General features: G+C 44.3%; 1 protein-coding gene and 1 pseudogene across 5 annotated transcripts in view; both read left to right on the plus strand.

Moving 5' to 3' along the window:
- LOC137638206 (elongator complex protein 2-like) overlaps positions 1-22,412 on the plus strand; it is a 235,971-nt gene that overhangs the window by 157,467 nt on the left and 56,092 nt on the right. For all 5 annotated transcript variants that reach the window (XM_068370290.1, XM_068370287.1, XM_068370288.1 and 2 more), the window contains 3 exons: positions 8,621-8,748; positions 9,803-10,024; positions 12,807-13,072. In XM_068370290.1, coding sequence (XP_068226391.1) covers positions 8,621-8,748; positions 9,803-10,024; positions 12,807-13,036 — 580 coding nt within the window. In that variant the 3' untranslated portion in view covers positions 13,037-13,072. The remainder of the gene's footprint in view (positions 1-8,620; positions 8,749-9,802; positions 10,025-12,806; positions 13,073-22,412) is intronic.
- On the plus strand, positions 4,891-5,009 carry LOC137638920 (5S ribosomal RNA; annotated as a pseudogene).

The raw sequence follows: 22,412 nt of genomic DNA on the forward strand, positions 1-22,412 counted from the left end.
CTACCCCCTGCTAACTAGCGGTGGGGTAGTAAACCCTCGTTAAAATTCTTATGGCTCTTCATTTCAGCTACGCCGAAAGTAATAACCCCTATTAAATAGCTAAGGTTTGTATAGTTAGGAAAAATACAAAATATCTACAAATTTGTCATTTTTAATTGCAGAAAGTTCCAGAATAAATTTGACATCTTAGTAATACAACAGTTTATTCTTAAAAAGTTGTTTGTTCTGTAACTGAAATACAAACCACGCTATTTACATTGGGTTTACCTTTTAGCGCAGCTGAAATGGCGAGCCATTAGAATTTAACAAGTGTGTATTACCTTGCGCTAGTTAGCGGGGGGGGGGGGGGGTAGGGGAGTGGTAGCTAGCTACCCCCCCCCCCTCACACACAGGTGAATGCTCACTTTCACTTTTGGCTCGGACTCTGACAGACGTCTCTGTCTTGGTCCTCTCTTGACAGCCATTGTTTGTTTTGTCTTTACTTAATCGCTTACTTTTCTTTTACTCAATATGTATGTAAACATGTTTTCATGTTTGTATATATATTTGAGTATAGAAATCAGTAAGTTTCCTTTTCAGAGTTGTGTGTGTAGTGTACGATATCTCCGTGAAGTCCTCGGCAGTTAGGCCACCACGGCGTAATTTTATGGGTTGCGATCGAGTTTGACTTTGGTCTTTCTCTCTCTCTCTCTTGAGGTCGTTCACCCTTTTACTACGTGTTACTACGCCCTTGTAGCTTCCTTTCAGTGTAGGGGGGTTGCTACGCCGTACGTTTTGTCTCAATTACTGTAGTTTATGAATCTAATTGTAGTTGTTGATTTTTTTCAGCTTGTAGAACGATTCCTTTCGGGGTTTTCGTTCCTTCTTTAGTGTTCATTCATTTTTAAATTACATAATTACATAGTTTCATAATTATAATTGTTATAATTCTGTTTTGGTTACAGCTCTCCTTCCGTGAGTGTAAGTGGTTGTGAGGGCACGTGCCTGTTGTGTAATTCTTGTTTCCTTTCCCTCGGGATTCCTCTTCGGAGCCTTCCCGGGGGAATGAATGTGTACTAATGATTTTTGTTTTAATTTTTTTACAGCTACCGATCTAGTTCGTTTCTGTTATATGGCGACGGTGTGAGCTGTCTTGTTGAGGCCTGGGGATTCGGCTGTTGCTGCCTCCCCCCTTGTATTTTCGTCAGGGGCATGTCTCCTTCTATTGGAAGTACTCCCGTGACGACGGACAGCTCTCCAGTTCATTTTAGAACTCTCAGGAGGCTTGCCTCCTTGGGCGGGTAACTTTCCTTCTGAGGGAAGTTTTTCCTGTCCAGGCTTGAGTTTTTCCCCTTTTGGGGGGTTCTTCTCTTGCCTTTTTTTTTCGTGCGACTATGCTCTTAGTGCTGAGCGGTCGCACCTGCAGTTACGCTCAAGGGGCTCGGCAACTGAAGGAGCCCCTCTTCGGAGGATCGCTCCTTTTAGGTCACTGGCTGACCAGTCTCTTCTACGAAGTGTTTCTCTTTCGTTCGCGAGAGAGTACACTCATAGAGACTCCTCTTCGGAGGTTTCTTCTGCTGCTGTTGCTGTTGGCCTCCTTCGCCGTAAGGCTCACCGTCCGCCTCGTCGTAGGGCCTCTCATCTCCCTATAGGGTGCTAAGAGGCGCCTTTTTGAATCTCCGTTTGCAGCCTACAACTCCTCCTTCTTGATCTTCCGCCCTGGTGCAGATGGACAGCAGTCTGATCTCGTCTTCCGACGGGCAACAGTCTTCCCGACGGACAACGGTCTTCCAACGGACATCAGTCTCCCGGCGGACAGGCAACGGTCTTTCGATGGACATCTGTCTCCCGACGGACAACGTTCCCTTCGGGGCAAAGGGTTGCCTCCCACGGGGGTTCTTCCCTTGCATGTCAGGGTTCCCCTGCGCGCCCTTCTGCTGTGTTCTCTCCTGCTCCTGCTCAGTGTTAAACTCCTGCTCATCAGCGCTTCCTGATCGCTAGCGCTCTCGTGTTCGCCAGCGCTCTCCTGTTCATCAGCGCGCTCATGATGATCATCCCTGCTGTTCTAGTTGATTCCTGTTACGCGCCCTGTGCGCCCACGTTCGCCCTCGCGATCTAGAACTTCGGTTCAGGTCTGGGTCAAGGACTCTTCTTCTATGCGCAGGCTTCCACGGGTTGCCTTCTGCTCGTCAGCGATCATCAGCTCGCCAGCGACCTTAGACCCGTCAACGTTCACCTGCTTGCCAGCGATCTCCTACGCGTCAACGATCGCCATCGATCTGCCTGCGCCCTTCTTTGCCACACACCAATGGGCACCAATGGTTTTCTGACCGTCTAGGATCGCCTGATTAACAGCTGGCTTCAGCGCTCACCTTCCTGATGCACCAGTGCACCTTCTGTTAGCGCGATGCGCGCTAACCATCACTAGTCTCTCTCGCGTTGGCAATCGCCTACGCACCCGCGCGATTCTTCATCTGCTCGCTAGCTCAGACCCACCTGCGCGTCAGCGCTCACCAGCTCACCGATCGCCTGTTGATCCACATCGCCAGCGGTCTTCCTCACCCACGCGGCAGCGCGTTTCCTCGCCATCGCGCTAACGCTTGCGTTCGCCGCCTCGGACTCGCGCTCATTCACCTGCCCACCTTCGCGCCCACTCGCCTGCGCGACCGCTTGCCTGCGCGCCCGCGCGATCATTCGCCTGCTCCTCCGCACGACCACGTGACTGCACGTCTACGCTCATGCGCGTCCGGGCACATGCTCTCCAATGTTCGCCCGCGCGCGAACCAACGGTATTCCATCGCGCGAACGGACGGTGTTCCGTCGCGCGATCCGACGGTGTTCCGTCGCGCGATCCGACGGTGTTCCGTCGCGCGATCCGACTGTGTTCCGTCGCGCGATCCGACGGTGTTCCGTTGCGCGATCCGACGGTGTTCCGTCGCGCGATCCGACGGTGTTCCGTCGCGCGATCCGACGGTGTTCCGTCGCGCGATCCGACGGTGTTCCGTCGCGCGATCCGACGGTGTTCCGTCGCGCGATCCGACGGTGTTCCGTCGCGCGATCCGACGGTGTTCCGTCGCGCGATCCGACGGTGTTCCGTCGCGCGATCCGACGGTGTTCCGTCGCGCGATCCGACGGTGTTCCGTCGCGCGATCCGACGGTGTTTCTTCGCACGAACGTCGGCTTAATTCTTGCAGTATCCATTGCTCAGCTATGGGTTATCGCTCGCTGACCACCAGCTCTCGCCCTTCCTACCACGCTCGCCCTCCTTCTGCGCTCCTTCGCTCACCTTCGTTTGCGTTCCTGCGTGACCGCGCATGGGCGCTTCCACATTCGCCCACCCGCAAATCTTTGATTTACCATCGCGCGAGCTCCAGGGCGATTGCGACCACGATTCCCATTGGGGTTTTCGCAGCATGGCCAGCCTGGCGAGTTTTTCTGGAGCGTATTTCCAGAACACGGCCTCACCCCGTAAACGCAGAGCATGGCACTTGCAAGAATGGGAAGAACTTCAGGGAGGTCTGAGCAACACTCCTCTTTCAAGAACCTGGGTTAGCCCTTCCCCGTCATTCGCTGGAAGGATTTTTGGCGGGGGGCTTTCCGTTCGAGATTTCTCCATCAGCCAAGGGGTGATTGCTTACCCCTTCCTCTGGGGGCTTACCAGGTCCTTTCCCCCCTTGGTTACGGCCCGAGGTTTGGTTCAAGGAAGCTACAGGAAGATCATGGGTACTTTCCTCCTCTCGGGCTCAGACACCTTGGCCTTTCGTCGTTAAGTATCTAACTTGTGGACAAGCTCGATGTTGTACCATCTGGACGCGTTGACTGAGGGCTTCCTTCGGGTGTCTCATCTGTGGATGTCGACAACCTCAGACACCCTTCCATCCTTGAGAAGAGTTTGTTTTTGACCAAGGACAGAGACTTAGACAGCGGCTGTGCAGAGGAAATCGACTTCCGTTTTCACTCCTCCAAGGCGCTTTCTTCCAGACTCTACAGGGCTCCAGCGCCTTTTTCTTTCAACCACGTCGGCCTAAGTTATCGGCTACGACAACTGAGACAAGGTGTCCAATTGCAGTTTCCTCCTGTCAGGAACAGATGGCACGGGAGGCTCCCCCGGGGGGGGGGCATAGTCCTAAAGGGAGCGGCAGAGTTCACGAATTCTAGGGTTGCAGGTTTCACGCTGGGAGGATGCTTAAGGTTACTCATCCGGATGACAGCTTCCCGATGCCCATTCCCGCACGATCTCTGTGATCAGCCAAGGATATCGCGCCTGCCGTCTCTGTCAGCGAATTCAGTGTCTCTGAGCCTCTATGACATAGCGTCGGCAAGAGTTGCCCGGTTGGGCAGAATGATCCATACCTTAGGCGAAGGTCCTCCATAGGATCATCGACGGCTTCACCCCCGGCTTCTTCAGTCGATCCTTTCTTGTAAGGAAGGATCTGAGACGGGAGTTCCATAGTCGACCTCTCAGCCCTGATCAAGTTTGTCGAACAAACTTCGGCCAGCGTAGAACAGCAGAATCGATCAGACTGGTAACGAGGCGACAGGACTCCTTAAACCTTGGATCGGAAGGACGGGTACTTTCAGTTTCCATTCCATCCATCTTCCAGGGAGCTCGTGGAATTCAGCCTAGACTGCAAGTATTCCTGCTTATGATGCAGTGTGGCGATCCCGCCGTGGCATCGCAGATTTTTTTCCCCAGAGAACTCTCCCTGCTTTCCTCATGGCCGCTCAGGTGCAGGCTTCTGCCTCCTTCGCTTTTTGGAGGGCTGGTCAACTCTGGTAGGCTCGGGTTCGACCTTCTTCAGCGCCGGGACAAGCTTCCGGGTGCTTACCATGAGTGTGGGATTCATGGTATTTTGCTTGGAGCCTGCTCTCTTCTGCCTCAACATCTGGAGTATCTGGCCATGATATTGAGTCAACGGCCTTACCACGTTGGAAACCCTGCTTCTCGTCCGTCCAGCGAGGTTAAGCAACGTCGGTTCTGGTCGGTACTTGGATGGGTGACCACCTGGGGACGCCAGATTCTGTTGCCACATCCTCCGAGCTTTCCCTTCAGTTGACTGTGGCAAGACTGAGGAGAGTCGCAGTACCTGTTCTCAGTCAAGCAGAGCTTTCAGCCCTACCTTGGAACGTTTCCTAGTTCTCCTTTCCTCATTGACCCGTCTATAGTCCGAACGGTCGCCTCAGGATAAGTTCCATGAGGGGCGGTCCAAGTTCCGGTGGTTTCAGGCATCGATTAACCGGACTTCCTGGCCCCTATGGGATCAGCGGAACTATTAGACCTGCAATGGGTGTTGACCTATGGAACCTCTTGATGGTAGTGGATATTCTCGTCCTTTCCCCACATTCTTGATGCTGTTCTCGGACTCGTCAAAGAAAAGCGGGGGGGGGGGGTCATGTTCCGGTCCAGGCCTATGGTCAGGACCTGAAGGATACCTCTCCATCATTCAGGCAGGCTTAGGGGCCGTAGTCTGGCCCCTCTACAGATCCTACAGCTCCTGCCGAGTCGCTCCGTGCGCGTCGACTTCATGATTCTGGCGTGTTCTAACCAGCAGAGGACGCATTTTCACACCTTCACATCTTGCATTAGAGATACCGAGATGATTGAGATACTCTCAATGCCACCATCGGCTCTCTCATTCCAGGCAGAGGAATGTTTTCTCCGACTATCCGAGCAGAGCCTCGTAGAGAGAGTGTACCTGGTGGTTTTTGGCCTTGAGTAACCAGCAAGTCCTGGTCTGGGGGACCTGATCGCGACAGCTTGGAACCTCAAGCTTCCGCTGTTCTTCCCCCCAGTCTCAGACCCCGAGACTCTGGCAAGATGTATTCCAGTGATGGTGGGACAACTTCGACACCTGCGTCTTCCCTCCTTTTTGTCTGTGGACAATGGGTCTCAACAAGACCAGGTTGTCTGTCAACCTTTCAATGGGAGAGCTCCACTGGGACTATGCGCAGAACGGTTTCTGGACCCTCTGCTTCCCCTGACGGAACTCCCGGGAGAGCTTCTCCCACGGCGCAGACTACTCAAACAACCACACTGCGACATCTCTCCCGAACCGGGGCGTCGCTTCGGCTTCATGCCTGGAGACACTACGCCTCCTCCTCAAGAAGAGACAACCTGCTACAGTCGCGGTACGGAGGTCGCGTCATCTGCGATAGTCATCCGCAGGGGTCTTCCAGGCAAAGTGAAGAGTCTTCGGTGGTTGGTGCCATGGGAGATATACCTCTTCCCTTGAGGCCTCTTCTCCAGCAATAACGGTCTTATTGCCTTTCGGCGGGAGGAAACTCCTTTCCGCTCTCGGCAATGAAGCCTGTCGCTCAGCCTTTCCCTGACCTTCAGGCTTAAAGGAATAACTTTTTCCTGCCCGCTGGATCTTTCTTCGCTCATGCGAAGCTACGATCGTCCCTGCCCTAGTCGGAGGAAGACCTCCAACTTGGAGCATGGCTCGGACTTTTTAGTCCCTTAAGAGATCTTCTCAAGACCCTTTACGACAGGCCTCGGATTGTATTCCGTCTTGGGTCTTCTGCTCACTCTGGCCGCGGCCAGTGTGTAAGCAATCTTCTTGGTCTCGTACGACTCCGCCCTTTCTAAGGAAGAGGGGAAGGCAACATTCAGGTTCGCTCCTGAGTTGTTGGCTAGACTCAGAATCTGGGGGTCCCGGCCCTTCGGTCCAATTCCTTCAAGATTTCGAGTCTCCATTCTGTATCTGATGTCCCAAGACCTTCTCTTTCTTGTCAATAAAGGAATCGAGAGGTTAGCTTTGGGAACAGCTGCAGTTTGTCCTTAGTTGCAGCCGATTTGGGAGCACAAGGAGGACACGGGGGAGAGTCACCAGTATACCTCTTCAGCCCGGACTCAAGGACATTCATCTCGATCTGTCTCCAGACCCTCCCCCGTCACGTCGCCCTACAGCACGATGTTGGATACATCGCAACGTCCCTCGCCTTCGAGTAATACTACTCTGTGACGCAGGTGCTACAAGCTGGAGTCTGGAAGCGTCTAATGACCTTCGCAGCCCGCTTCCTGCAGGGCGTGACCTACAGGAGTCTCTATACGTTTTCTATCGCTCTGTGGTGGCTACACAACAGCTGGTCTAACCTCAGGCTCCTTTTTGGACAGGTAGCAGAAGGTTGAGGGCATTGTTATCAGGTTTTAGTCTGCATGAACGAAAGAAGTATGTCTGGCCCTTATTTCTTTCTTCATCATCCCTTCTACAGGGAAGCAGCATCCTGGTCTCTGTATAGCTGACCTCGAACCTCTGCAGGTAAACCATGCTTCCTTGTGTTCCGAGTATTGAGTCAATACTGTCGCGTCCCCCATACCCTGACGAGGTGGTATTGGGAACGTCCTAACCCAGAGTTCCTTCTGGAACTCCAGATCAACTGCCTAGGACGGGTCACACGTCTTCCTTCACACACAAGCTTACGTAGGCCACACGGTTCCTTGCGGAGCAAGGAACTTGAGGTGCAGGGACTCCTTTTCTCGAGTGCGACTCACTCGGATTCTGAGTCCCCGGGTAAAGCCAAAGCCAGTATGGCTGGGGACTTTCCACCCTACCTAAGGGGTAAGTCACCCAATGAAAATAGCGTGGTTTGTATTTCGGTTACGGAACAAATGACAAATTCGAAGATAATTTGTATTTTTCCTAACCATACAAACCTTAGCTATTTACACATATTTGCCCACCAGCCCTGTCCCCCAAGACAAGTCCTACCTCTAAGTGAAAGTGAGCATTCACCTGTGTGTGAGGGGAGGGGGGAGGGGTAGCTAGCTACCACTCCCCTACACCCCCGCTAACTAGCGCGGGGGTAATACACCCTCGTTAAATTCTAATGGCGCGCCATTTCAGCTGCACTAAAAGGTTAACCCAATGTAAATAGCTAAGGTTTGTATGGTTAGGAAAAATACAAATTATCTTCGAATTTGTCATTGTAATAGACGAGTACAGCAATAATTTCTTCCATTTAGATGTTCAGACATCCCTATTAACGTATATAATCACTCGTATATTAGCACTTCCTTGTCTCTACTCGCCCATAACCACACGTTTGAGTGTAAGTAGTCGTCTGCGCCTGGACTGAATGATGAAAGAGAATTAATATCAGCAGACCCAGTCGGGGGTTCTTCCACAATGGGATGTTTCGGTGTCATTCTTGGGACAATTGTAGAGTTTTGTGTGATTTGTTTTGATGAAATAGTTTAGTCGTAATAATTGTCATCATCACCTCCTACACCTGTTAATGCAAAGGGCCTCAGTTAGATTTCGCCAGTCGTCTCTATCTTGAGCTTTTAATTCAATACTGTACTTCTCCATTCATCATCATCTGCTTCACGCTTCATAGTCCTCAGCCATGTAGACCTGGGTCTTCCAACTCTTCTAGTGCTTCGTGTATCCCAGCTGAACGTTTGGTGAACTAATCTCTCTTGTGGAGTGCAAAGAGCATGCCCAAACCCTCTCCCTCTGCCCCTCATCATGACCTCATCCACATGTGGTACTTGAGTAGAATGTGGCATGAAGAGGCAAAACCTGATGAATGGGAGTTAGGAGTGTTGGTGAAAGTGGCAAAAGAAGGAGACCTGACTGATGACAATATTAATAGAAATTCATTAATACTAAATTGATTTTTTGTTTCTCATTTCCAGAACACAGCGAAGGTGTACAGTAGTCATGTCCGATGGATTGGTCATCCAGGAAGACGGGAAGGAGAAGCTTATCATCGTGACGGCCGTTACTGCCATGGCCGCCTGTTGGATCGTTTGCCCTGTAACAGGTACTGTTGTGAAATTATAGTTATACAATCAAGGCTCCTAATTCCATGAAAATTTCATTACAGGTATACTGTATGTTTTATAATTATGTACGTGTTTAAAACAAGGACCTGTGGTATATATCATATCTAAAGACCTCTAGACCCCTGCTGCATCTGAGAAGCCAACAGCGACTGTATTCAATAAATGAAATATCGGTCCAATGTGTTATGGGGTTTAGGCATTGGTTATAGCGTTACTGAGGTTTTTCAGCCGTCAGAATTTCTCGCATCGCCAAAGGGAGTATTGCATAGAGTACAAGTTTTGCTGTGGCCGGACACTGTAGGGTTTATAAGAAGCCTTTCACTTAATCCATACAGTTCTCAGCTATGATGGATTGATTGATTGATTGCATGAGAGTTTTCTGGCATCCTGACATCTAAGGTCATTAATGCCGTTCTCAGCTATGTTGTCCTTTTCCTTTCACTTTTTATCCATTCCACTTTGGGCTTTTCCATTATAGCTGTTTGTAAACAAATCCTTATGGGGCAGGTGAGTGAGAATTTTGTAATGTCATTGGATGTATTTTTTTCACTGTATTTTACTCCTTAAATGTGATGTAAGCAGGCTTACTCAAAAAAGCTATGGAGGAATTTGATGGAAATTTCAAGACATGTTAGAAATTGGATAACTTAGAAGGTATTAGATTTACCCTGTGATCGTATTCACCATTCAGATCCAAGAGTTTTTTTCTAAAGGATTCTTAACTATTGCGAGATTGGACCAAATTGGAAATTCTTGCTTATTACTCGAGTAAATCACAGTAGACTTGGTCGAAACTTTTAAGCATTAAGCCATCGTAAGGTCTAGCAATCGCTACATTATGGTTCTGGTCTGGTATTATTCCGGACCTGCAGATCCAGAATGGGAACATGTAATTAGAGATTTAGTGAAGATCGAGATGGTATGATAGAGGGAATCGAGGTCTGTGCTCTCTGAGTGCTCATTTTACTTGTTTCTAATGTTTTAGTTGATAGTACGTATTTTGCCTTTTGTTAATTCAATGCACTTCTTCAGGTGAAAAAGAAGGCCGGAAGACATTCCGCCTCCCAAGACGCACGTTTATCACGAGCCTCCTCCCAGTGAAGATTGAAGAGGCCAAGCATCCGCTGCTTCTGTGCGGCGATCACGACAGCCGAATACGCGTATTCACATGCGAGAGTTTAGGCGACTATTTTCCAGAAGCGGTTCTTAACGGTCACGAAGACTGGGTGACTTCGCTGGACATTATGCGAGAAGGTTAGTTTCCGAGATCTTATTTACCTGATGTAGGACCTTTAATGTTTACCTTTTCTATTGTATGTTACAGAGGGGTGAGATATCCAGAGGAAGGAAAAGAAATGGGGATGGTTTGGAGCTGCAATGAAGGAAGATCAAAAAATGAGTCAGACGTAGTGTGACGAGAGACCAGTAGGAATTGCCAAACATAATAATGAAGTGAAGGAAATGTAATCTAAACCAGATGGGAATTGAGGCAGAAAATTCTTCAGACTGTGTCAAGTGGCTACCACGCCTTTTGAATTGAGTAAAGAGAATATTTAATGCAAAGACTAAATATTCATGGGAATGAAAAATCATTTTAGATTATGAATGCATTACCTCTGCCAATGAGTTTATAAAATGACCAGCATTTATTAATTTATTTATTTATACGTTTGTTTGTTGTCTGTTAGCAAGATTATGTTCAAATGTCTTGCTTGATTCCACCAACTTTGAACCACTGATAGGTATTATTATGCTTTGGATGAACCCATTGAATTTTGAAGGTGAACCACATCAAGATCACAATTCTAGTTATGATTGTCATTATATATAGACAGTAGAATTCAGAGGTTCTCAATAGGGGTGAAATTCACCCCCAGGGGTGAATTTTGGGCTTTCAGGGGGTGAATTGTGACCGAAGTAAGTTTATGGGCGAGGAGAGCAATCATAGGCTATGGCATAACTGGCCTGTCACGTGGGCTGGGATTATATCATGTGCTGGCCCAGGAAAAATGGATTAGACAGTAATATACAAGTGACCACCCAAGTTAATCCTAGGATTGGAAAAGGTACTGAGGAAGAGACAGAGCCCTAGGGAATTAAGTAGGTTCCAAGAGAATTACTTGGCAACTCCAAGGTTGGGAACTCCTGGACAATAAATAACTGAGAAGCTAATATCAAGGATCAAGTTGTGCAGGAGATAAAGTCTTCAGCATTTAGCTTATTTTCAATTCAACTTGATGAATCAACTGATGTGGCATCATGTTCCCAGTTGATGGTGTTTGCAAGGTGTGTTCACTCAGGTTCATTTAAAGAGGAGTTCTCTTTTGTTCTCCTCTTGAACTAACTACCAAAGCCTCTGATATTTTGGAGAAGGTTTCATCTTTTTTTGAATCAGAAAATCTTTCGTGGGATAATATCAGTGGGTGTTGTACAGATGGAGCACCAGCTATGTTAGGGACAAAATCAGAATTCCAAGTATGTGTGAAAAAGCGAGCTCCAAAAGTGAAAGGCATTCATTGTATGAGCCATCGTCAGACACTAGCCTCAAAAACACTTCCTGCTCCGCTAGAGAAGGTTTTGGATCAGACAATTAAAATTGTAAATTTCGTCAAAGGAGGGGCTCTCAACTCATGACTTTTCAAGCAGTTATGTACTGATGTGGATGCAACCCATCATTCGCTTTTTTTTCACACAAATGTTCGTTGGCGTTCAAGAGGAAATGTAACTGAGCGAGTATTTGAGCTTAGAGATGAGCTCAAATTGTTTTTTAAAGTGCAAGGTAAAACAGAATTTCCTGCCTGGCTGAGTGATGAGGAATGGATCATGCGTCTTGCCTATTTTGTTGATATAATTGAGCAACTGAATAAACTGAATCTTCAGATGCATGGAAGGAATACAGACATTATAGAATTCGTAGATACCTTGGAAGCTTTCATGAGCAAGCCTGAAAATTAGAAGAAAAGGGTAAATGCAGAAAATGTAGCAATGTTTGAGAAACTGTCATCCATTCTTGATGTTTGTGGTGAAGACAAGGTGCTTCCTAAATTTGCAAAAAATTAAATTTTGTAGCATTTGACAGCACTGGAAAATGAATTCAGACGATATTTTCACGAACTTAGTGATGATGAGTTGGATCTAGTCAGAAATCCATTCAAACTGCCGGTTGAAAAAGTTCCTGATGATTGTCAAGATGAGTTTTTGGAGTTAAAAAGTGATTCGGATGTAAGAGATATGTTCGATGAGAAATCAATAACAGAATTTTGGCCTCTGATGTCCGATTCCTACCCAAAAGTGGCAGAAATGCCTATCCGTGTATTGCTTCCGTTTGTATTGACATATCTTTGTGAGTCAGGCTTTTCAACTCTGTTACAAATTAAAACGAAGCAGCGCAGTAGATTAGAGGTAGAAAATTACCTGCGTTGTGCCCTTTCAAGCACTCATCCGCGTATCCCAGAATTGGCTAAGAAAAAAACAATCACAGGTTTCGACAATCGATGAAATGTAATCTTCTGAATAGAAATAATTACAGATTTATAATATCTTGTTACCCTATCGAACTTTTTGTTTGTTGCATCACCTTCAGTTTGGCCTGTTAAGTTCTTATAAATTAAAAAAAAAATATTTTACTTTCATTCAAGTTTTATATATCCATCGATATTTTCAATTTGCATATAATTTGTAATATTCTATAGTAAAAGTAATCCATGTAAAGCTGTAAATGTATAATTCAGTTTGAAAAAAAATAAAATAAAAGGATTTTTAGTAATATTTGCATATTATATACAGTGCACTTTTTGAGACAGACAAATTTGGAAAAGACGGAAAGGGGGGGGGGGGTGAATGACATCATTGCAAATGGTGAAAGGGGTGCATGGGCCAAGAAGGTTGAGAACCCCTGCAGTAGATTATGCAAGGTCAACGTATGAAAAAGGGAAAGGTTGGTCCCTAGACTTGAATCAAATGTTGGAAATATTCAGGGAGCTCTTTTTACTTATTTTGAGAATGCATTTTGAGCATAAATATTATTACCTTTCAGATAATGGCGGATTATTGCTTGCCAGCGGTTCGAAGGACTCCTCCGTTCGTGGCTGGAAAGTCTGGGTGCTGGAGAAAGAAGACGACGTGAAGGATGCGGAAGACAGGGAAGACAAAGTTCTGAGGCTGCGCAGCGTCATGTTCCGAGTCAAACCGAGCTCCTCCGGCGACAAGGACGTGACGATATCTGTGTTGCTCGATACTATCTTAGCTGGTCATGAAAAGGCTTGAGATCAGAAGTGCCTTGGGCTGGTCCAATTATCAAAGGTGAGTAGTGGATCATTTGGTGTTCGGTGTTGATAGAATCAAAGTGGTCATGATGATATACTTGTTTCGAATTTGTGTATTGCTGTATATTTGTATAACTGAATATTTTGCCATGTTGATACTGGTCTTGCGATAAAAATCAGGACAAGAAAAATCATTTATTACGTAACTGAAATACAAACCACGCTATCTAATATGAGTAATTACTTTGGCGTAGCTGAAATGACGAGCCATTAGAATTTTAACGAGGGTTTACTACCCCACCGCTAGTTAGTGGGGGTAGGGAGGGGTAGCTTGCTACCCCCCTCCACACACACACACACACACACACCTGTGAATACTTCACTTTGCTTTTGGCTCGGGTGGCAGACGGACGTGTCCGCTCTCACCCTCGCTTGTCAGTCATTAATCTGTTTTTAAATATGTAACTTCCCTGGTAGTTACATATATATAGCTTAAATCACGCGTTTCGATGCGACACGACAGAAATTCAAAATTCGTGGCGATCGTCGCCATGACAGTAGGTGGTCATACATGAGCGCCATCACTCATAGGTTATTAGAACCATTCCCAACATCTTCAGAAATTCTCTGTTGTTGATCGAGTCAACACCTCGGGAATTCTTTTCGTGGATATATTACTTTATTTTACAATTTGGTGAAGTACTTTTTGTCTGATTATTGTTAATAGCTTTCGCTGCCTTTCTACTATCGAAGATATTGTATAGGATAGTTTTTTTTTTTTTTCTTTTTGCGGGTCCAACTTGGACAGTTTAAGTGAACTTGATTTCAAACAAAGATGTCCAGACCCAGTAATGGCTCTTCTGTTGTTAAACTTTGGTTGTTGGGCTAGACCAGCTTTTGAGCTGCTCTTTCTTCCCGCACTGTAATTAACAGGGAGCATGTATGTATGTATTTGTTTTCGTTCCTTGCTCGTACATTGAGGGATCAAAGATTTTTTCCCCCTACTTTATTAACGAACAACTCTTAAAGTTATAATGGAAGGAAGACATTTTCTACATTAAACATTGTGATGTTACTTTTTTTTCACGTAACTCTTAGCAGAGCGGAATGTGATTACCTTGTAGGAATTCAGTCCATCTTCGTTATGAAGTCACAGTCATGTGACGTAATCCGCTTAGTATGAATTGCATTTTATGAATTATTTTCTTTCTTGCAAGAAATTTTTAAAATATTAGCTTTCTAAGCATAAGTATGTTTATAATGTAGGGAAATATATTATTTTCAAGTATATATTTGTCCTATTAATATATTTCGCTTAGTCAATTTTCGATTTAGAGTTTTCTCGAGCGTACAGTCATTTTACGCTCGTAGTCGACTACGGGAGATGTCAGATATTAAACGATCATTTTTGTTTCACAATACTTGTATCGTTATTTAATATTTCGCTTTTGAGAATACTAATATTATTCATATATCCTATTGTATTTTCATTCTAGCCCTTGACTAAAGAGAATATTCTCTCGCTACGGGCAGATCTATTATGATCTAATGTGAAATAGTTTAAAGAGCTAGTGTTCAATGGCACATATAATGACGCAATGCAGTCAAGCTACGATAAGTAATACTCTTGACAATGGTTTTTTGTTTTCACTATTACTGGTATCGTTATTTTATATTTCAATTTTGAAAATACTAATATTAATCACATATTCTATTGTATTTTCTTTCTAGCCCTTGACGAAAGAGTATAATCTCTCGTAACGGGTAGGTCTATTAAGATCTAATATGAAACAATTAAAAGTGCTAGTGTTCAGTGTCAGTGCAGTGGAGGCCGGAGGGTGCTTCCGTTCGTGTCCGTCATAATTCCAGCCGGGGACCTCTTCCATGCTCCCCAACCCCTGGGAGAAGGAAAGTTGAAAGGCAAAAGGATATGACAGACCTTGATTAGCGAACGAACGTCCCCTCGAACTATCATGTTAACAATGTACAGATCGCTCCATCTTATTAGTAAAAGCGAGGTTAAAATCTATGTCTTCATCGGACGCAAAAATCGCGACGTGGTTGGAGCCAAAAACTACGTTCTAAACCCCGCAAGAGATGTATGTCTCCTAATAAACCCTCCTGCAGTGACTGGTGTTCACCGGAGGTGTTCCTTTCGGACTAAGACTACATGTTACCACCGAAACAATTGCGTAAGACGCATAGTCCGTCGGATGAAGAAGGTGCTCAGTTTACGTCGGTACACGCTTCTTTTTCTGCCCCCAGATTGGGAAAGGTCACAGGGTCTTTCCCCTGTTAACCACCTGGACAGACTCTTACCTGTCGACAAACACAGATGACGGTCTGGTCTCTCACAACAATCGATACACGATTCAGATCGCGCACAAGGCGCGTTAGAAGTATCGACAGTTGACGATACCTCTCAGCGATCCCTACATAGTTAAGTTAAAGCACACGACGCTCATTTCGTATCTGATTTGTTAGAATTAAAGCGGTCTATTTCGTCTGTTGACGCTTATGATTCTCAGGCAGAAAAGATACACCTAAAAGAATCTAAGCACAGCGATAGACCAAGAAAACGGTCTTCCGATAGTATCAGATAGCATAGTTTTCCGATACTCAGCATCGCACCGTCCCAGCGATCAGCTTGCGTTGCGGCAAGCGTGAGGACGGACGCATGCGGCAGTCTGGTCTCATCCTCACGGCAGTCGTAGACACCAGTATGGTCTTTCCTTCACGGCAGACGCAGACGCCATTCTGGTCTCTCGGGAGAGATCTCTCACAAAATCGATACATACAAGTATCGACAGTTGGCGATACCTCTCTGTGAAATGCTCCCTCGCAGTGATCAGCTCGCTTTGCGACAAGCGTTAGGACGGACGCATGCGGCAGTCTGGTCTCTTCCTCACGGCAGTCGCAGACACCAGTCTGGTCTCTCCTTCACGGCAGACGCAGACGCCAGTCTGGTCTCTCGGGAGAGATCTCTCACAACAATCGATACATAGAAGTATCAACAGTTGCCAATATTCAGCAGTCTGGTCTCTCCCTCACGGCAGACGCAGACACCACGGCAGACACACATGCCACGGTGGACGCAGCAATCTGGACGCATGCAGCAGTCTGTAAACTCACTTCAAAGTGGATACATGCAGCATTCTGGACATATACTGGACGCATGCAGTCAGGTTTTGCCACACGTCACCGTAAACAAACATTTGTCTCTTCTTTGCGATTGACTGGACGCGCTTCCTCACGGCTCGCGGCAAACTCACGTCATTTGGGACTCATGCATTAAACTGATACCTCTCAGGGAAACATACAGCAGTCTCAAGCTAGACCCATGATGGACTTATATGGTCGGGACTGGTCCTCGCAACAGGATACACAAGTTTTTTATCTCTCCTTCACGATTTTCTGAACGCATAACTAATGCTCCCTCGCTTCACGCTGTTGACATACAACATGCTGGACACATGCGTTCATAGATTTTCCCTCACATGGGTTTACAGATGTTGTTGCTCCCTTAGAGCATGATGATCTTATGCTAGGAGCACTAGAACCTGTCTCTCCCTCGAACTTAAACGTGATACTTCTTGGCAACTGCACGATATCCTTCACGAGATTTCTTCCAGACAAGATGAATTATTTTTGGAAGATAATAACCGTCGCAATGACGAGGTTTTGTCTCCTACTCATTCGATTCAGGGAATTGATGTTCCATTAGCCGATTTAGAAGACGAATCTCAGGATTCATTACAGTCTACTAAAAAAAAAAAAAAAAAAAAAGATTCTGGCTAGATGGGTTAAGAGAGTTTTTTCAACCCTCAACCAATGGACGTCCAAGAGAAGGTTCTAGGGAAGGCCTTCTTTTTCTTTTCCTCACTCAGGTCAACCATGAGCAAGCCGTAGTTTGTGGTCCAATTTTGAAATGGACCATCGGCTGAAGTAAACTTTTAGACAATAAAAGTCTTCCACCTTATGGATTGGACTCTCGGAACTCTCGCAGAAGCCACAGACCCTAGGAACAAGGCTCAGATGCATCTGTTTGCCTGTTTGGTTAAGCCCTGGAGGGATGTCCCCATCGAAATTTCCGCCCTTTTCATGGCAGGAGTTCTTAAAAAGAGACCTCAGAGGATTGCGACTGGAGATCAAGCTCGCAGATTCTTAAGTCAACAAACCGAATCAAAAAGTGAGACGTTTTATGCCTCCCATGTCGTCTATACCCCTGGAGCTAACAACAGTCCACTCAGGAGACAAGGCAGCAGCTCTTTAAGAACAAGTGAGCCTTATGCTGTCAGCTTCATTCATAGTAATGTAGAGGACACCTCCTCGGAGGGGTTTTTGCATCATACTTTTCCTAGTTTTCGGGGGGGGGGTATGAAAACCTGTTCTGGACATCAGTCCATTGTACACATAAAGGGAGTAAGGTTTCTTCTTTGTAACTGGACGACTGACCACTCAGAGCAGAATCACAAGTAAAGCGTCTGGAGTCTCTTCAAAGGTTAATGCCCTGAACGCAACAGTTAGGTCTGATGGTAACCTGGCCAAATCTCAACTAACACCCTCACAGAATTTAATTTTTCTGGGGATGATAGTCGGTTCAGTTCGCATTCAAGGCGCTCCGGAAATGTCGCAAAGACTTTCCCCTGGTGGTCACCTGGCTACGGTTGACGATCCCTCGCAGCAATCAGCACACGGTTTAGTTCGCGCGCACAGTGCGCTTCATGTGTCTGGTCTGTCTAAACTAGAGAAGTCGATTTCGTCCCTGTTTGACACATACGATTTCCGACAAGGATCTATGGATAGAGTCTCAGAGGAAATGACACATAAATATCAAAGAGCTAGTGGCCATTCACCAAGCCCTGATTACTCACTTCATAGAAAGGGAGAATAACATCAGGAGGGATCTTCTCAGCAGAAGAAGGCAAGTTCTTACTGCAGAATGGACCCTACATCACGAGGTGTGCACCAACCTTTGGATGATTGTGGGGTCAACACTCGATAGACCTCTCCGCCTCACAAATGACATAGAGGTTGCCGGTATTTTGCTCTCCAGTACCAGACCAGGAAACAGTCGCACTGGAAACTTTTCTTCTGAACAAGGAAGGTCTAAACATGTACTCTTTTCCTCCATTCAAGATCCTGGACCGAGTCCTGAAAAGATTCAGGGATTCGGCCAACGTCCGCATTACCATGATAGCTTCTTCTTTGGTCTATGAGACATTGTGTTGTGGAGATGATGGAGTGGCTGGTAGATACCCCCAGATCATGACCACTATTAGGGTTGATTAATCTGAGTGGTACATATTTTAGAGTGCGGTGCAGGAATAATAGATTTTCCTCTACCAATACCTCTATAGCCAATATAGCAGGGTTTTTCTGTTGTATCTACGTACAAAAGAGAAGCTAGCCATGCCTTGCATCAAGGGTTACCTCAGCATATTAACCTCTGTCTTTCGTAACTGAAACTTTGGCGTGTCAGGTAACAAGGACCTCTCAGATCTCATTAGATCTTTTGAGACAACCAAGAGGAAGGATAATCCAACCTCCTCGTGGATCCTAGATGTAGTCCTGGCCTTTTTAACCTCAAGTAGGTTTGTACAGTTGGACAAGTCATCTTGGAAGTATCTTACCAAGAAGACTTTTTCCTAATTTCATTGGCTTCAGTCAAAGACGTAGGAGAGTTTAAAACCATCAGCAAGAAGATGGGCTTTGATGGAGACAATGCTATGATGTATGGATGTTTAGGTAGGAAGTTCTATTAACCATAATAATTACCTGGAACAGAGATGAATAAGTGTTAGTAATTATTTCTCAGCTGATCCCATCTTCGTTGATATATGCTTGATGGATAATAATACGTTGGTATTATAAAATACGTCTTTAATGTATAAAAGACTACATTATGAACTTCACTTTGTGACAGCTGACTCTCAAGTGTATATGGAGCGTCTTACACAAATCTCATAAACCAAAACATTGCTAAACAAAAGAGCATCGCTCTGAAAAGACTTAAATCTTACTCCAGCATAAATCATAAAGAATCACATCTTATCTGAGGTAACCAACAAATGTTTGAATCCTAATACCAAAACAAATCATTACTCTTATGATCAAAGCATAACATGTCTTATTCATGCAATATGATGCAATGTTGCGCAATACCTGAAACACTTGAAATAATATAGTACATTGTTACAATAATACATAACAGTCTCCTCCCCCTTAACTTGACATTGTAAAAACATTCATAAATCTAATCTCTCAGGGGGCTTTCCTCTGTTAATCCTATTAGGAAGCACTTTAACCTCATCTTGTACTGGTACATGAATTGGTTCTGAATCTACATGGGATGTTGGACCATCTTGGTTAATACTTGACTCATTTGATCTAACTACTTCTTTAAGTTTCTCATCTCTAACATTCACATGCTCTACTGTCTTTCTGTTTAACGGCTGTAATTGATCAACATGACGTTTTACAACATTATCACCAACACGAACATCATAATGTAAATTTCCTATCTCTCTTACAATCTCTCCTGGTACCCACTTCTCTGGAGTGTTGTACGATCTTACCATGACATCAGACAAAGGTAAAAAATGTTTTACATTAGGAAGCTTTGCTACTTGGTTATACCCTTTATCTTCTAAATCCCTTTGCAAACTTGGATACAACAAATCTAACTTACACCTTATCCTCCTTCCCATCAACAAATTTGAGGGTGCCACGCCTGTTGTGCTGTGCGGCGTTGTTCTATAAGACAATAAAAATTTTGACACATGCAAAAATATATTACTGGAATTTGCTCTTCTACACTTCATATTGTGCTTAAATGTTTGGACAAATCTTTCAGCCTCTCCATTAGTGGATGGATGATATGTAGCTGAAAATGTATGCTTTATACCATTGACATTACAAAATTCTTTAAACTCTTGTGAAGTAAATTGTGGACCATTATCTGTAACAATTCTTTCTGGAATACCATGCGTTGAAAAAATTTGCATTAACTCTTTTATTGTGGCGTAAGCCGTTGTCGTCTTCATTGGGATAATTTCTGGCCACTTACTGTAAGCATCTACTACTATCAAAAACATATAATTCAAAAAAGGACCTGCAAAATCTATATGCACTCTTTGCCATGGATACCTGGGTAACTCCCACGGGTGCATTCTAGCAAATTGAGGTTTGTTTTGTTGCATAACACAATTCATACAATTCTTTATATAACATTCCACATCTATATCATAGTGGTACGCTGCTAACGTAACTGCCCAACGTTGTAGTCTTGCAGCTACCAACGTAGGTAAACTTGCTTTTGGACCCAATATTGCTAATAAAGGTTTATGATCTGTAACAAGTGTGAACTTTTTCCTACCATAAAGATACATATGGAATTTTTTAACTCCATAAACTAATGCTAAACCTTCCTTTTCTATTTGAGAGTAATTCCTTTCTGCCTTGTTCAATACTCTAGAAGTGAATGCAATTGGTTTTTCTGTTCCATCTGGCATTACATGAGATAATACTGCACCTAGACCTATGTTTGATGCATCACAAACTAATTTAACTGGTAAATCCATTTGATAATGTACTAAGAATGTAGGTGATGTTATTTCCTGCTTGATTCTTTCAAAAGATTCCTGACACTCTTTTGTCCACTTCCATTCTACACCCTTATTCAACAGATTATACAATGGATGTGCAATTGTAGACAAATTCTGAATGAAATTCCCATAAAATGTTACTAAACCTAGAAATGATTGTAATTCCTTAACATTTTCTGGCACTTTTGTTGATTGTACAGCTTTAATCTTCTCTTTAGTTTTGTGAATACCCTTGCCATTTATTACAAAACCTAAGTATTCCACTGAATCAACTTCTAAAATACATTTGTTCTTATTTACTCTAATATTATGTTCCTTCAACTTCTTCAGAACTGTTCGCAATCTTTCTCTATGTTCTCTTGTGTCTTTACCCGCAATTAAAATATCATCTATAAAAATGAATACTCCTTGCATTCCTGAAAAAATCTTATCCATAGTTTGTTGCCATATAGCTGGACTACTTGCAACTCCATAAGGTAATCTCTTTGGCCTAAACAAACCTAAGGATGTATTTACTGTACATAATTCTTGTGAAGTTTCATCCATGGGAAGCTGTTGAAATGCTTGTCTTAAATCTAATTTAGAAAAAACACTGCATCCTGACATAGTTGCAAACATGTCTTTCGGATTTGGTAAGGGATGTTGAGCTACTTGCAGTTGTGGATTTAACGTTACTTTGTAATCTCCACATAACCTAACCTGTCCACTTTCCTTCACAATAGGAACTAATGGTGTAGCCCAATCTGAATATGTGACCTTTTCCCAAGAACCTTCACTTTCTAATCTCTTGATTTCTGTTTCAACTGCACTTTTCAATGCATACGGTACTGGTCTCGGAGCAAAAAATCTAGGAGAACTGTCAGGTTTCAAAACTAAAATTGCCTTTGCGTTCTTTACTGTACCTATTTTATCTTCAAATACGTCTTGAAACTCTGATATGATATCATCCATAGACATTTCATTTTTGTTTTCATCTTGTCTACCTGCAACCTTCAAAATACTAGGCCAATCTAACTTCAAATACTGTAGCCAATCTAAACCTAGCAAAGTTTGTCCATTACCTTTTACTACTGTTAATGGCATTCTCTCTAATTTCTGTTCTTTGTACTGTACTTCTACGTTCGAAGCACCTATTACCTGAATATCAAAACCATTATAACTTTTCAAAACTCTATTTGTACCTTCTAATAACAAATTAGGAATGCCTTTAGCCATTTTCTCAGACATAATTGATACATCGGCTGCTGTGTCAACTTGCATCAAAATTGGTTTACCATTTATGATTACTTCTACCATGATATGTTTCTTTGCACCTTTGTTGACTGAGTTTATGTGAAACGCAAAATCAGTTTCTGAACTAACCTGATTATCATGAACATTTTCCTCATTATTCTCTTGACCCATAGTATCAACTGTAGCATTTATTTTCTTTGCGTACTGTTTAGGAAATCTACAAGCAGTTGCAAAATGACCTAGCTTTCTGCAATTCTGGCATGTCTGTCCAGTAGCAGGGCATTTCTTTGCTTCGTATGCAAGATGATCAGTTTTACCACACCTAAAACACTTGGGTTTTTCCTGTTGTTTCTGTGAATAAGCCTGATTCTGATATTTATGAACATTAGTGTTAGGCACTTTTCTATGACTAGGCTTTGTCATATTCCTTCTCTGATTCTCATTGGTTTTCCACTTAGAACCTACTGTATTAATTTTAGAATTTTCCATTCTATTGCTTGTAGAACTACCTATTATGTGACTTTGCCTATTTGATGT

Source organism: Palaemon carinicauda, chromosome 3 (genome assembly GCF_036898095.1).
Source record: "Palaemon carinicauda isolate YSFRI2023 chromosome 3, ASM3689809v2, whole genome shotgun sequence".
NCBI classification, from domain to species: Eukaryota; Metazoa; Arthropoda; class Malacostraca; order Decapoda; family Palaemonidae; genus Palaemon; species Palaemon carinicauda.